Source organism: Balaenoptera physalus (genome assembly GCF_965194825.1).
Source record: "Balaenoptera physalus genome assembly, chromosome: 9".
Classification (NCBI taxonomy): Eukaryota; Metazoa; Chordata; class Mammalia; order Artiodactyla; family Balaenopteridae; genus Balaenoptera; species Balaenoptera physalus.
The window spans coordinates 21,720,924-21,733,273 of record NC_138888.1 but is presented as its reverse complement, the minus strand read 5'-3'; the positions used below and the strand labels follow the sequence as shown (position 1 = coordinate 21,733,273).

Sequence of the window (12,350 nt, the reverse complement as noted above, 5' to 3'; positions counted from 1 at the left end):
AAGAACTCATCAACCAAGAAGACATAATATGAGAAGAGTGTTTAAAAGCCAATCCTTAAGGAAATTCAATGTTTAATGGCTGGAGTAAAGGGTGAACTTAGAAAGGAAACCAAGAAGTGCAGCCAAAAAGGTAGGAAGAAAACAGGAGAAACTGAGGTCGAAGAGCCAATATGTTTTGGTGAAGCATAAGAAAAGAAGCCAGACTGTTGGAGGAGGAGGAGTGCAGAGTACAGACCGGGAATCAATGAGTGTAGACTCACTGGAGAAGTTTGTCTTTGAAGAGAAGGAGAGATATAGAGCAGTATTTGTGAAGTTGATGGAAACTTTTTGATTGTGTTTGAATGAAAAGCATTTGAGCATATTCATCAGCTGTGAAAAAACTGGTTTGAAAGGAAGGTGAACACACAAGAGAAAGAATGCCTAATGGTAAGTGTAAGGTTCACAAAAAAGCAGAGAATGATCCCTGTGCCCCCATGACACTCCTACACTTACCCTAATTCTGACTACACTTGTGTTTTCTCTGTGAATATCTGTATTCCTCGTTAGACTACTGCGTGAGAACAAGAACCACCCTTGCCTCATTTGCTTCTGTATCCCTAGTGTGCAGCACAACTCAGACAGGAGGCATTAATAAATTTCATTCTTTTTATTTTTATTTTTTTATTTTTTTAATTTATTTTTGGCTGTGTTGGGTCTTTGTTTCTGTGCGAGGCCTTTCTCTAGTTGCGGCAAACGGGGGCCACTCCTCATCGCGGTGCGCGGGCCTCTCACTATCGCGGCCTCTCTTGTTGCGGAGCACAGGCTCCAGACGCGCAGGCTCAGTAGTTGTGGCTCACGGGCCTAGTCGCTCCGCGGCATGTGGGATCCTCCCAGACCAGGGCCCGAACCCGCGTGCCCTGCATTGGCAGGCGGACTCTCAACCACTGCTCCACCAGGGAAGCCCAATAAATTTCATTCTTTTTTTTTTTTTTTTTTTTTTTTTTTTTTAAATTTATTTATTTATTTATTTATGGCAGTGTTGGGTCTTCGTTTCTGTGCGAGGGCTTTCTCTAGTTGCGGCAAGTGGGGGCCACTCTTCATCGCGGTGCGCGGGCCTCTCACTATCGCGGCCTCTGTTGTTGCGGAGCACAGGCTCCAGACGCGCAGGCTCAGTAGTTGTGGCTCACGGGCCCAGTTGCTCCGCGGCATGTGGGATCCTCCCAGACCAGGGCTCGAACCCGTGTCCCCTGCATTGGCAGGCAGGTTCTCAACCACTGCGCCACCAGGGAAGCCCAAATTTCATTCTTAATTGCACATTCAAGTGAATGAAATTGGAGGTACATTTAATAAAATAGTCAACCCCAGAAGTCTCATAATACTATAGCGTATGCATATATATGTATGCACACACACTATGGTTATCAATTTCTTTAGACTAAAATTTAAATTGACATCATTACCTTAAGCATAAGCTGTTTGGGCACTAAGATGAGAAGGTCTTAGAATGAGATAGAAATTGAAAGTCAACCAAGAACTGAGAACTCTCCACAAATAGATGAGCAAGGCCGTGAGTCATTTTTGTGCAGAAAATTGAGCCCTGATTATATCAAGGAAACAAATTGTGAAAGCACACAACCTGTTAAGACAAGTGGCTGCATCATTCACACCAATCCAGGTGAAACCCCACATAACAGGACTTCTGTATCTGAGATGGTATGATGACCTACTAAGTCAAAACAACTTAAAAAGAAAAGAAAAGAAAAGAAAACCTTCTCTTTGTTTTTGGAGACAATATTAAATGCCTCATATAAAGAAGCAAGTCCATGCAGGAGAAGAGAAATCAGGTGTGCGTTCCTTTCCCAGCTTTGCCATTTTTAAAGACAAGTTCTTTAATCTAGTCTCAGTTTCTTTATCTGTGAAATGGGGATAATCGTACTTCATAGGGTGCTTGAATAAGGTAAGGGGGATTATATACTCAGAATAGCTATCCACTTCCCTAACCTGAGAATTTTACATTTCCATTGTCAGTTCTGACATATTCTGACTATACTCTATAAACTCTGATTTTTACCTCAGTAGAATGAGGATGACATGCTATATCTGGGATTGCTGAGAAGACTAAATAAGATAATGTGCATGAAGGTCCTTTGTGAAATAAAAAGAACTACTTTTTTAAATTGAAGTATAGTTGACTTACAATATCATATTAGTTTCAGATGTACGACATAGTGATTCGATATTTTTATAGATTATACTCCATATAAAATTATTATAAAATAATGGCTATATTCCCTGTGTTGTACATTACATCCTTGTAGCTTATTTTGTACCTAGTAGTTTGTACCTCTTAATCCCCTTCACCTATCTTGCCCCTCCCCTCACACTTCTCCCTTCTGGTAACCACTAGTTTATTCTCTGTAACTGTGAGTCTGTTTCTGTTTTATTATATTAACTCATTCGTTGTATTTTTTAGATTGCACATATAAGTGATAACATGCAGTATTTGTCTTTCTCTAATTTATTTCACTAAGCATAATTCTCTCCAGGCCCATCCATGTTGTTGCAATGGCAAAATTTCATTTTTTTTATGGCTGAGTAATTTTTCATTGTGTATATATACCACATCTTTATCCATTCATCTGTTGATGAACACTTAAGATAGTTTTCATATCTTGGCTACTGCAAATAATGCTGCTATGGACATTGGAGTGAATATATCTTTATGAATTAGTGTTTTCATTTTTTTCAGGTATAATTCCAGGAGTGGAATTGCTGGATCATATTGTAGTTCTATTTTTAATTTCTTGAGGAACTGCTATACTGTTTTCCATAGTGGCTGTACCAACTTACATTCCCACCAACGTATATTACGGTTCCCTTTTCGTTACATCTTCACCAACACTTATCATTTCTTGACTTTTTGAGGATAGCCATTCTGACAAGTATGAGATGATATCTCATTGTGGTTTTGACTTGCATTTCCCTGATGATTAGCAATGTTGAGCACCTCTTCATGCGCCTGTTGGCCATTATACAAAGAACTACTTAAATTAGGGAGCAGCAGACTACAGCCAGTGGGCCATATCCAGCCCACCCACCATCTGTTTTTCTTTTTTTGTTCTTTTATGACCCAGCTAAGAATGGTTTTTACATTATTTAATGATTGGGAAAATATCAAAAGAAGATGAATATTTCAAGACATGTGAAAATTATATGAAATTCAAACAAAATATGATGCATCAGAATCCCTTAGGGTAGTTCAACTTAACTTCTGTTGATTCTCACAAATGCTTCCGTTTTTTTGTTTTTTGTTTTTAATTGTGACTAGCTTGGCTTCCTCTTTTGGTAAAAATCTTTTAGTTTGGACAATCAGTCAAGGTGACCTGGGTGGGCTTAATGAGTGCCTCTCCCCTCTACGGCAGTGTTTCTCAATCTTTTCTTTCATTATTGACTCCCTCCACCAAGGAAATTTTTAGATATTTTTTTCCTAATTTCCACCCCATGGAAATGTTTTATTGTGGTAAAATATGCATAGCACAACATAATATTTATCATTTTAAGCATTTATAAGGGTACAATTGAGTGTCATTGAATCCATTCACGGTGTTATATAAGCATCATCACTATCTATACCCAAAATATTATCATTATCCCCAACTTAAGCTCTGTACCATATATAATCATTCCCTATTCCCCACTCCCCCCAGGCCCTGGTAACCTCTATTATACATTTCATCTCTGTGAAGTATTCTAGGTATTCTAGTATCTTATATAAATGGAGTCATATAATATTTGTCCTTCTGTGTCTGGCTTATTTCACTTAGCGTTAAGTTTTCAAGGTCAGAATTCCGTTCCTCTTTATGGCTGAATATTGTCCCGTTGTACGTGTATACAGCATTCTGCTCATCCATTTATCAGCTGACAGACACTTGGGATGTTGCGGAGTATCAGAAGCAAACGGCGACTGGCCTTGCTGAAGAATGTTTGGAGTAGGGGGGTCTGTATTTGTAATATCAGCAGCTTTAAAATCTGACACGAGAGTAACTGCTGTCTCTGTCTCGTTTCCGATTCCACTGCAGGGTGTGTTGGGTGCATCACGTAACGGGGATGTGGGTGTACCCTTTCCTGGAACACATTGGCCCAGGAGCCAGAATCCTCTTCTTTGGGTCTACAACCATCTTAATGAACTTTTTGTACCTGCTGGGAGAAGTTCTGAACAGCTATATCTGGGATACACAGAGAAGTAAGTATTGTTTGGGGGAGCATAAAACAAAAGAATTGCTGCCTAAAAGAGTGTGTGCAGAGACGGATGGAAAATTCCACTGTAGCACAGGATCCCTTATGAAGAGTTTCATTTTTATAACTACCATATTAATGTGAGCTGCTGGCAGTTACCTGAAAGGTTTATTACTCACTTTGTCATATTAGCTAGTAAAACATCCAAATCTAAGACAAAAGAAGCATGTCTATAAAATTTTATAGGGAGAAATGTAGTGTTAGCAGAAAAAAAAAAGTTTAGGAAGTTCACTCTGACTAACAAAACACTGCTGTAGCTAAAGGGACCCCCCGGTGAAATAGACAAATTATTAAATGTAACCAAACAGTCTCATTAGAAATCAGCCAAATCTCCACTTCTTACATCATCCTTCGCGTGGGCGCAGCAGCTTCCAAGAGGGCTTGCCACCACTCTGCCAGAACTCTCAGCAGTGCAGAATACCTCTGGCAAGTGTGATGAAGCAGTGACTGTCATATTCAAGACTTGAAGGTGGCAAAGAGGGATGGGCAGTAAAGGGTAATACTTCATTGCTGCAAAAACTCTCTTCACCTATGATCTGATTTCCCTTTTGTTTCTATTTATGGCAGAGCCTCCATCTTGGCAAGGCACGTAATCTTACCCCAGCTGTGCAAAACAAAACTTGTCCAAAGTGTATGTCAGATAATGTAAAAATAGGAAGGTGGAAAAAACGACAGCACAGATATGTAGTGATTTGAGTCCTGCATGAAAATACATCCAAAGGCAAGATGGTTTGGGGATTTTAGAGACCTCTGGGTATCGCCTCCGATACAGTCACAACATTGTAGACATCACCTGCAAATGATCTCTGATCCACAAACATTGCGCACCCTCCTTCGTGCCAAATACTATGCCAGGAAGTTGATCTAATTAGACAAATAAAACACAGTCATGTTATCGAATTGGACTTCTCTGCATGGATCTTCTAGGACTGTATGCGTCAAGGTGTTAGCCAATGTTAAATGGCCCAGAGGAATTTGAGGGTTTCCTTTCTCAGTAGCTGGCTTGATTTTAGGCAGTGGTCTATTAGAAAAAGTGTTAAATATTTTTACCAATTCCGGCTACAGCTTGGGGGACCAGAAATTAATCTTTTAATAATTTTCTTCTCTGTTCAATGGGAATTGTAATCTTTCTCTATTAGATAACTTATAAAAATATTTAGTTAACTTACAAAAATATTTTCAAAACAAAATATAAACTTTTCTCAGCTTCTTGGGAGAAAGGCTATATTTAAATTTAAGCTAATGTGTCCAATCTATGTTATTCAGGAAGTACTTATGACTCCTGTTTCCCCTTGATTAGCTCGATTCCAAAGTTCATTTGGCCGTTGTTCTACTACTTCTAAGAGAAGATTGCCTGAAAACCAGGAGAGAAAAAATCCAGTCTAGATTAATAGAATATTGCTTTTTAGCAGCTTTGAGTTAGACGTTAAAAATGAATAGTGAAGCTAAGGTTTTTGTTTCTTGTTTTTAATGATCTGTCCAATTTAATTTGTGCCATTCTCTTAATAACATGAGTTAAGGTTGACTAACATTTTGTAACTCATTTCAGATGTAGAGATTAATTTTATCTACATGGAACCATCTAGTTAATTCCCCAGAGGCAGATGTTTTGTGTCAAGTGCATCTTTTTTGTTTATGAGAGTGATTGCAAACTGATGGCCTCCTCCAAATTTTACCTGCCAAAAAGTTTTGTTAGGCCTACATAGGATTTTTGTTTTTGAACCAACATTTAAAAATTGGGAGATTTCACATAAAGGACAGATTTCTCAGCTAATCAAGTATTTTAACATCTGGCAACACCAAGCCCACTATCCTCTTCTGGCAACAATGGATTAGAAATGAGTATCAGTTGCCCCCGTTATATGGCCCTTTAATTTTCCCTAGTTCTCACCAGGCCATTTTGCTCCCTCACAGCGGCTTGGTTCTGTAGGTAGTTGAGTTTGAAACTGTTAATTAAAAGCAGTCGTTTCTGTGTGTGCATGTGTGTGTGTATGTATTAGAAGGAATTGAATACAATCAAGTACAGTATTACAATCCTGAGTACATTTATTACACCCCAAATAAAACCCCCCAAGGAGCAGGAATACCACATTTGAGCCCCCTTCCTTGGATCCATCTTTACAGATTTTTAATGGCTCAGCTTCCTTCACTTGGTTATGTTGGCTTCAACTTCAAAATAAAAATCACATTATTACAGAATCTTAGAATCAAAACTTAGATTAGAAACCATCTATGCCAATTTTTTTTTTTTTTACTAAGAGGCAGGTGAGGCCCAGCAATAAGTGACCCACCAAAATAAGTGGTTGTGGCTTCCCTGGTGGCGCAGTGGTTGAGAATCTGCCTGTCAATGCAGGGGACACGGGTTCGAGCCCTGGTCTGGGAAGATCCCACATGCCGCGGAGCAACCGGGCCCGTGAGCCACAATTACTGAGCTTGCGCGTCTGGAGCCTCTGCTCCGCAACAAGAGAGGACGCAATAGTGAGAGGCCCGCGCACCGCGATGAAAAGTGGCCCCCGCTTGCCACAACTAGAGAAAGCCCTCGCACAGAAACGAAGACCCAACACAGCCATAAATAAATTAATTAATTAATTTTAAAAAATAAATAAGTGGTTGCAAAGTCAACACCTTCTGACTGATGTTCAATCCTCTGTTATTTCTAGTAAACCATCAGAATGTCACCATTGGAAACCCAGACACATGAGAGCTCAGAAATTTTACGCAGAATCATGGATCTAGCTTATAAAATAACAAAACAGATAAGCCTGATATGAACTATGAACAAAAAGCCCTTAAAATAGGCTAAATTAACAATGAAGCATTTGCTCTTTTTAAAAGAAAGTAACTCGGACTTCCCTGGTGGTGCAGTGGTTAAGAATCCACCTGCCAATGCAGGGGACACGGGTTCGAGCCCTGGTCCAGGAAGATCCCACATGCCGCGGAGCAACTAAGCCCGTGAGCCGCAACTACCGAGCCTGCACTCTAGAGCCCACGAGCCACAACTACTGAGCCTGTGTGCCCTAGAGCCCATGTGCCACAACTACTGAGCCTGTGTGCCCTAGAGCCCACGTGCCACAACTACTGAGCCTGTGTGCCCTAGAGCCCACGCGCCACAACTACTAAGCCCACATGCTGCAACTACTGAAGCCCACACACCTAGAGCTCATGCTCTGCAACAAGAGAAGCCACCACAATGAGAAGCCCACGCACCGCAACGAAGAGTAGCCCCCGCTCGCTGCAGCTAGAGAAAAGCCCGCGCACAGCAACGAAGACCCAACACAGCCAAAATAAATAAATAATTTTTAAAAAATAAATAAGGGCTTCCCTGGTGGCGCAGTGGTTGAGAATCTGCCTGCCAATGCAGGGGACATGGGTTCGAGCCCTGGTCTGGGAAGATCCCACATGCCGCGGAGCGACTAGGCCCGTGAGCCACACCTACTGAGCCTGCGCGTCTGGAGCCTGTGCTCCGCAACAAGAGAGACCGCGATAGTGACAGGCCCGCGCACCGCGATGAAGAGTGGCCCCCACTTGCCACAACTAGAGAAAGCCCTCACACAGAAACGAAGACCCAACACAGCCAGAAAGAAAGAAGGAAAGAAGGAAAGAAAAAAAGGAAGGAAGGAAGGGAGGGAGGGAGGGAGGGAGGAAGGAAGGGAGGAAGGAAGGAGGAAAGAAAGAGAGAAAGAAAGAAAGGAAGGAAGGAAGGAAGGAAGGAAGGAAGGAAGGAAGAAAGAAAGAAAGAAAGAAAGAAAGAAAGAAAGAAAGAAAGAAAGAAAGAAAGAAAGAAAGAAAGGAAGGAAGAAAGAAAGAAAGAAAGAAAAGAAAAGAAAAAAAAGAAAGTAACTCAAGGTGGCTTTGTGGATGTTACATTGGTTTTCTAGGGAAGCTACAACAAAGGACCACTAAAGAGCTTAAACAATAGAAATGTAATGTCCCACAGTTCTGGAGGCCTGAAGTCCAAAATCGGGAGATTGGCAGGATTGGTTGCTTCTGAGGACTGTGAGGGAGGGATCTGGCCCAGGCCTCTCTCCTTGGTTTGTAGATGACCGTCTTCATGTTTACATGGCATTCTCCCCTATACGTGAGGCTATCTCCGCATTTCCCCTTTTCGTAAAGACATCAGCCATATTTGATTAGGGCTCACCCTAATTTTAACTTGGAAAAGACCCTACTCCCAAATACAATCACATTCTGAGGTAAGAGGGGTTATGTTTGAAGAGACACAATTCAGCCCATAACATTCTACCTCTGCCCCCCAAAATTCACGTCCTTCATTCATGCAAAGTACATTCCCAACAACCCCCAAAGTATTTCCAACATCAACTCTTATGTCCAAAATCTCATCTTAAATATCATCTAAATCAGGTATGGGTAAGACCCAGGGTATCATTCATCCTGAAGCAAAATTGCTCTCCAGTTGTGAACCTGTGAAACCAGACAGGAATTTATCTACTTCCAAAACACAGTGGTGGAACAGGCATAGAACATACATTCCCCTTTCCAAAAAACAGAATCAAAGGGAGAAAAGGGTCACAGTTCTCAACCAAGTTTGAAAGCTAGCAGGACAAATTCCGTTCGAGTTTAAGGCTTGAGAATAATCCTCTTTGGCCGAATGCCATATCCTCAGGACTCCTCAGGAAGGGGGGTGTGGCCCCGCCCTCTTGGCGCTGGGTGGCGGCCCTCTGGGGCCAAGGAGCAGCCAGCCCCTGGGCCACCTTCAGATTCATTCTTCCTTTATTTCATCCTGTCTCTGTCTCTTTCAGTCCAGGCTGGCTGGTGTTTCTGCTGGTACAGAATTCTCCCGTGTAATTCGTGGGGTTCCAAGTCATCAGATGAGAGGTCTCCCACAGGTCCTTCCTGGCTTCTACTGAGATGGTTCCTTGGATCCATGAGTCACATGCCTCATCTCTTTAGCAAATGGTTGTGCAGACACACCCTTGGCCTCCTCTCACATTCTGAGGCCCTGGGCATCAGGACTTCAACACATGAATTTGAGGGAGACACAGTTCAGCCTATAATTGCTGAAATATTCTGTGCTTAAGCTAAAAATTTATTCTAATTCTAGTGTGTCTGACTGGGATGACCAGTCTTATTAAAGTCAAATTTTATACGACGAGAAATGCAAGTGTCCAAAAGTGAAAGGTTGGGGTGAGGGCGGAGAAAGCAGGTAAAAGAGGAGAAGGGAGAGGAGGTCGGAGCCAGGCCCATGTGACAGAAACCTCTGCCTTTGTTCCCCCCCAGCCTTCCATCCAGCTCATGTCCCACGCAGGCCTCCAGGGTTTCAGCGCCGCCCGGCAGGCCCCTCTCCCAGCATGGGGGAACCGCATGTGACTGACTCTCTCAGGGTCAATCAGCTCTTCCTCTACGTTTCTGAAAGAGCATCCTGCCTCAGCTTTGTGACAGGTTTCTTTCTGCTAGTTGTGTGGAAATTATACCTCTGGTTCTTCCAAATATTATTTACAGCTGTCTAATTTTTTCCGTCCACCTCAAAGCTGCCAAACTAAAGTAGGTGGGGAGCCATTTTCCCTGTCTGGGTCAATGAACACCCCCTGTTCTCCACCCCCGCTTTTTAAGATTCCACTATTGCTGCCAACTCAACCCATCTGCAGGAGAACACTTAGGAGAAAAGAGACTTTGAAAAGAAAAGCAAGCAGTTATTAGCTTCTCCACAGGAGAGGGAACATGGGACAGAGCTGGGACCCAAGTCATGTGTGCTGTTTGAACAGAATCTATGTTGTGTTTTTCTGCCTTTGCCTTGGTTACCCAACAACTAAGCCATCTCCTGCCTTCTCCCCCTCAACCCTATTCCTCCTCCCTTCAGATGTCCTTACTCTTCAATTTGAAGTTTTCCTTAACATGATTTCTGAGAAGTACTTTGGAAAAAGTGTTATAGATCTCTGCCAGTTCCTTAGTCATGAAAACCAAACGTAAAAGACTGTCTAAGGACACCTGTTCTGAGAATGTTACCCGCATTCTGCTGCTACCACCCTGATCACACAAACACATGGTGCTAGGAGCTGGGAGCTGGGGGAAGGCGCAGGGGTGTCTCTCCTACTCTAAGCCCTATTGTGACGACCCTCCATGTTTCATTCTACTGCTTTCCCACTAGTTCGGCCTTCTCTATGTTCACCGTTTATTAATTTATTCCATAAAGATTAATTGAACTCCTACTCTCAGACAGACACTGTGTTAGGTGCTTGGGATATAATCAGGAACAAAACAGTTAAGGGCTCTACCTTCAGAGAATTTGCAACTTATAAGAGAATACCAACAAAACCTGCAATGCAGTATCTGGGGTTCTTTTGTTCCAGCAAAAAGGCTCTGAGAATTTGGTGTTAGGAGAAAGGTGTTTACATAGAAGCAAAAGAAAAAAGAAGTGGGGAGCATTTGCCAGATTTAACTTTAATTTATGAGAACGACTTAAACATTTTCATCTCCGGGAAAATGAAATATCACTAACTATTCATTACAGACAACAGGCAAGGTCTTACCAGTCCGGTACGTATGAGTCTTTCAGGAAGAAAAACATAGTTCTACCGGGCCTGGGTAGAACAGAGGGAGAACTTGAGTTTAAGTACACGTGGGTCTGGAAATAAATAGTTCTTGTGGCTAATAAGCTCTCTATGGGCCTTAAAAACAAAACAAAACAAATAAACAAAAAGATTTGCTTTTGAAAATCCAGAGTCCTTACCTTGGGAAGGGACAGGAGTAAAATAAAAATAAATGAGGTCTCTTTGAAACTCATCAGCTCCACACCTCCTGTTGCTAGAAGCTGGTTACAAGGCAGTCCAGTTGGGATTTCTGTGCAAACTCAACGAGTCAAGAACTAACTTGTGTCCCTCACTCCCAGAGGCCTTAAGAGCTGGGTGTGTCTCAGAGAAGTTATGTCCCGATTTGGGGGGAAGGGGAGGGAGGGAGGTCACTGAGGAAGTTTCTGGAGAAAGTTGTAAATGACTTTTCTTCTTAGCGAGGAGAAAAGGGGTGGGCATGAAGGGTTTGTGGGGAGAAGTGTGGAGAGATGAGAGTGGCAAACCTGCTCCTAGTTTAATCTGATGTCCAAATAAAGAACTTTGCCTGTATTTCTAGGTATGGAAGAAGAGAAAGAGAAGCCTAAATTGGAATGAGATCTAAGTCTAAACGGAAGAGCAGGATGGAGCCACCAATGAAGACTCATTACCCCCGGGCGTTGGTAACGCAGGAGAGGAAGCTTCAAAGAAACCATTGGAATCCGCCTTCACCTCCCTGCCCCAGAGAGAGGGAACACCTTTTATGCAGAAATATATATATAAGAATAAAATACAGATATTTCCAAAATAACTTGCCCTCAACTGTGTTTTAAAGAATTCTTTCCAAATTCATTATTGATAATAACATCTTTTTTCTTTTTTTTCTTACCTCTTCTAATTTTTAAAACTAAAATTGGTCATTGGATTTTAATTTTTGCAATTGTAATTCCATTTAATCAAGGAAGAATAGAATCCTATTGTGTTTCTTGTTGAGAAATATGTGAAAGTCAAAGGAGCAGATGTGAGGCGTAGCATTCATGTATTTATTTAGTCCTTACAGGAGGCTGAAGAATGTAAGCATAAGCCTGGAGGAAACGAGATGGATGTTCCCTGTTGCAATAATGTCACAGTTGTCGCCAACAGGCAATACGAGTAATAACTGCATTGATTTAGTTAAAACCCTGAGTGTATTTGGATCTCATGATTTAATTTTGTGAGACATTTCCTAGATGCAAACTATAACTTTAATAAAGTGCAAGCAACCCCTAGCCTAATGCCTGCATGGTGCGTCTCAAACCCCTAACAACACTGGTGTTTCCTTTCTTATTTTGTTTCTATCACCTGTTGAAAATGGGTTTACTGAGCCTGGTTCTTGCAATTTTTTTATTTTAAAAATATGTATCTTTTTGATAAATCCAAAAAGAATAATCTTGTTGAAAAAAAAAAGCTAACTTACAAAGTCTTTGACCATAATGATTTTTAAATAATACTAATGCCAAATATGTAGTAGAAAACACATAAAAATAAATCTTAGAGAAATACAAGGAAGGAGCAAATAAAAATAAAAGCAGA

The 12,350-nt window shown here is 41.5% G+C and overlaps 1 protein-coding gene and 1 long non-coding RNA gene across 4 annotated transcripts in view; both read left to right on the top strand.

Annotated features, from left to right (window-relative positions):
* Nucleotides 1-12,046, top strand: part of AIG1 (androgen induced 1) — a 230,541-nt gene extending 218,495 nt beyond the window's left edge. For 2 of the 3 annotated variants that reach the window (XM_082474922.1, XM_082474921.1), the window contains 2 exons: nt 4,059-4,222; nt 11,359-12,046. In XM_082474922.1, coding sequence (XP_082331048.1) covers nt 4,059-4,222; nt 11,359-11,386 — 192 coding nt within the window. In that variant the 3' untranslated portion in view covers nt 11,387-12,046. The remainder of the gene's footprint in view (nt 1-4,058; nt 4,223-11,358) is intronic. The other variant, XM_082474923.1, reaches the window with a different exon arrangement.
* Nucleotides 1-12,350, top strand: part of LOC309667029 — a 416,481-nt gene that overhangs the window by 247,212 nt on the left and 156,919 nt on the right. The window lies entirely within an intron of this gene.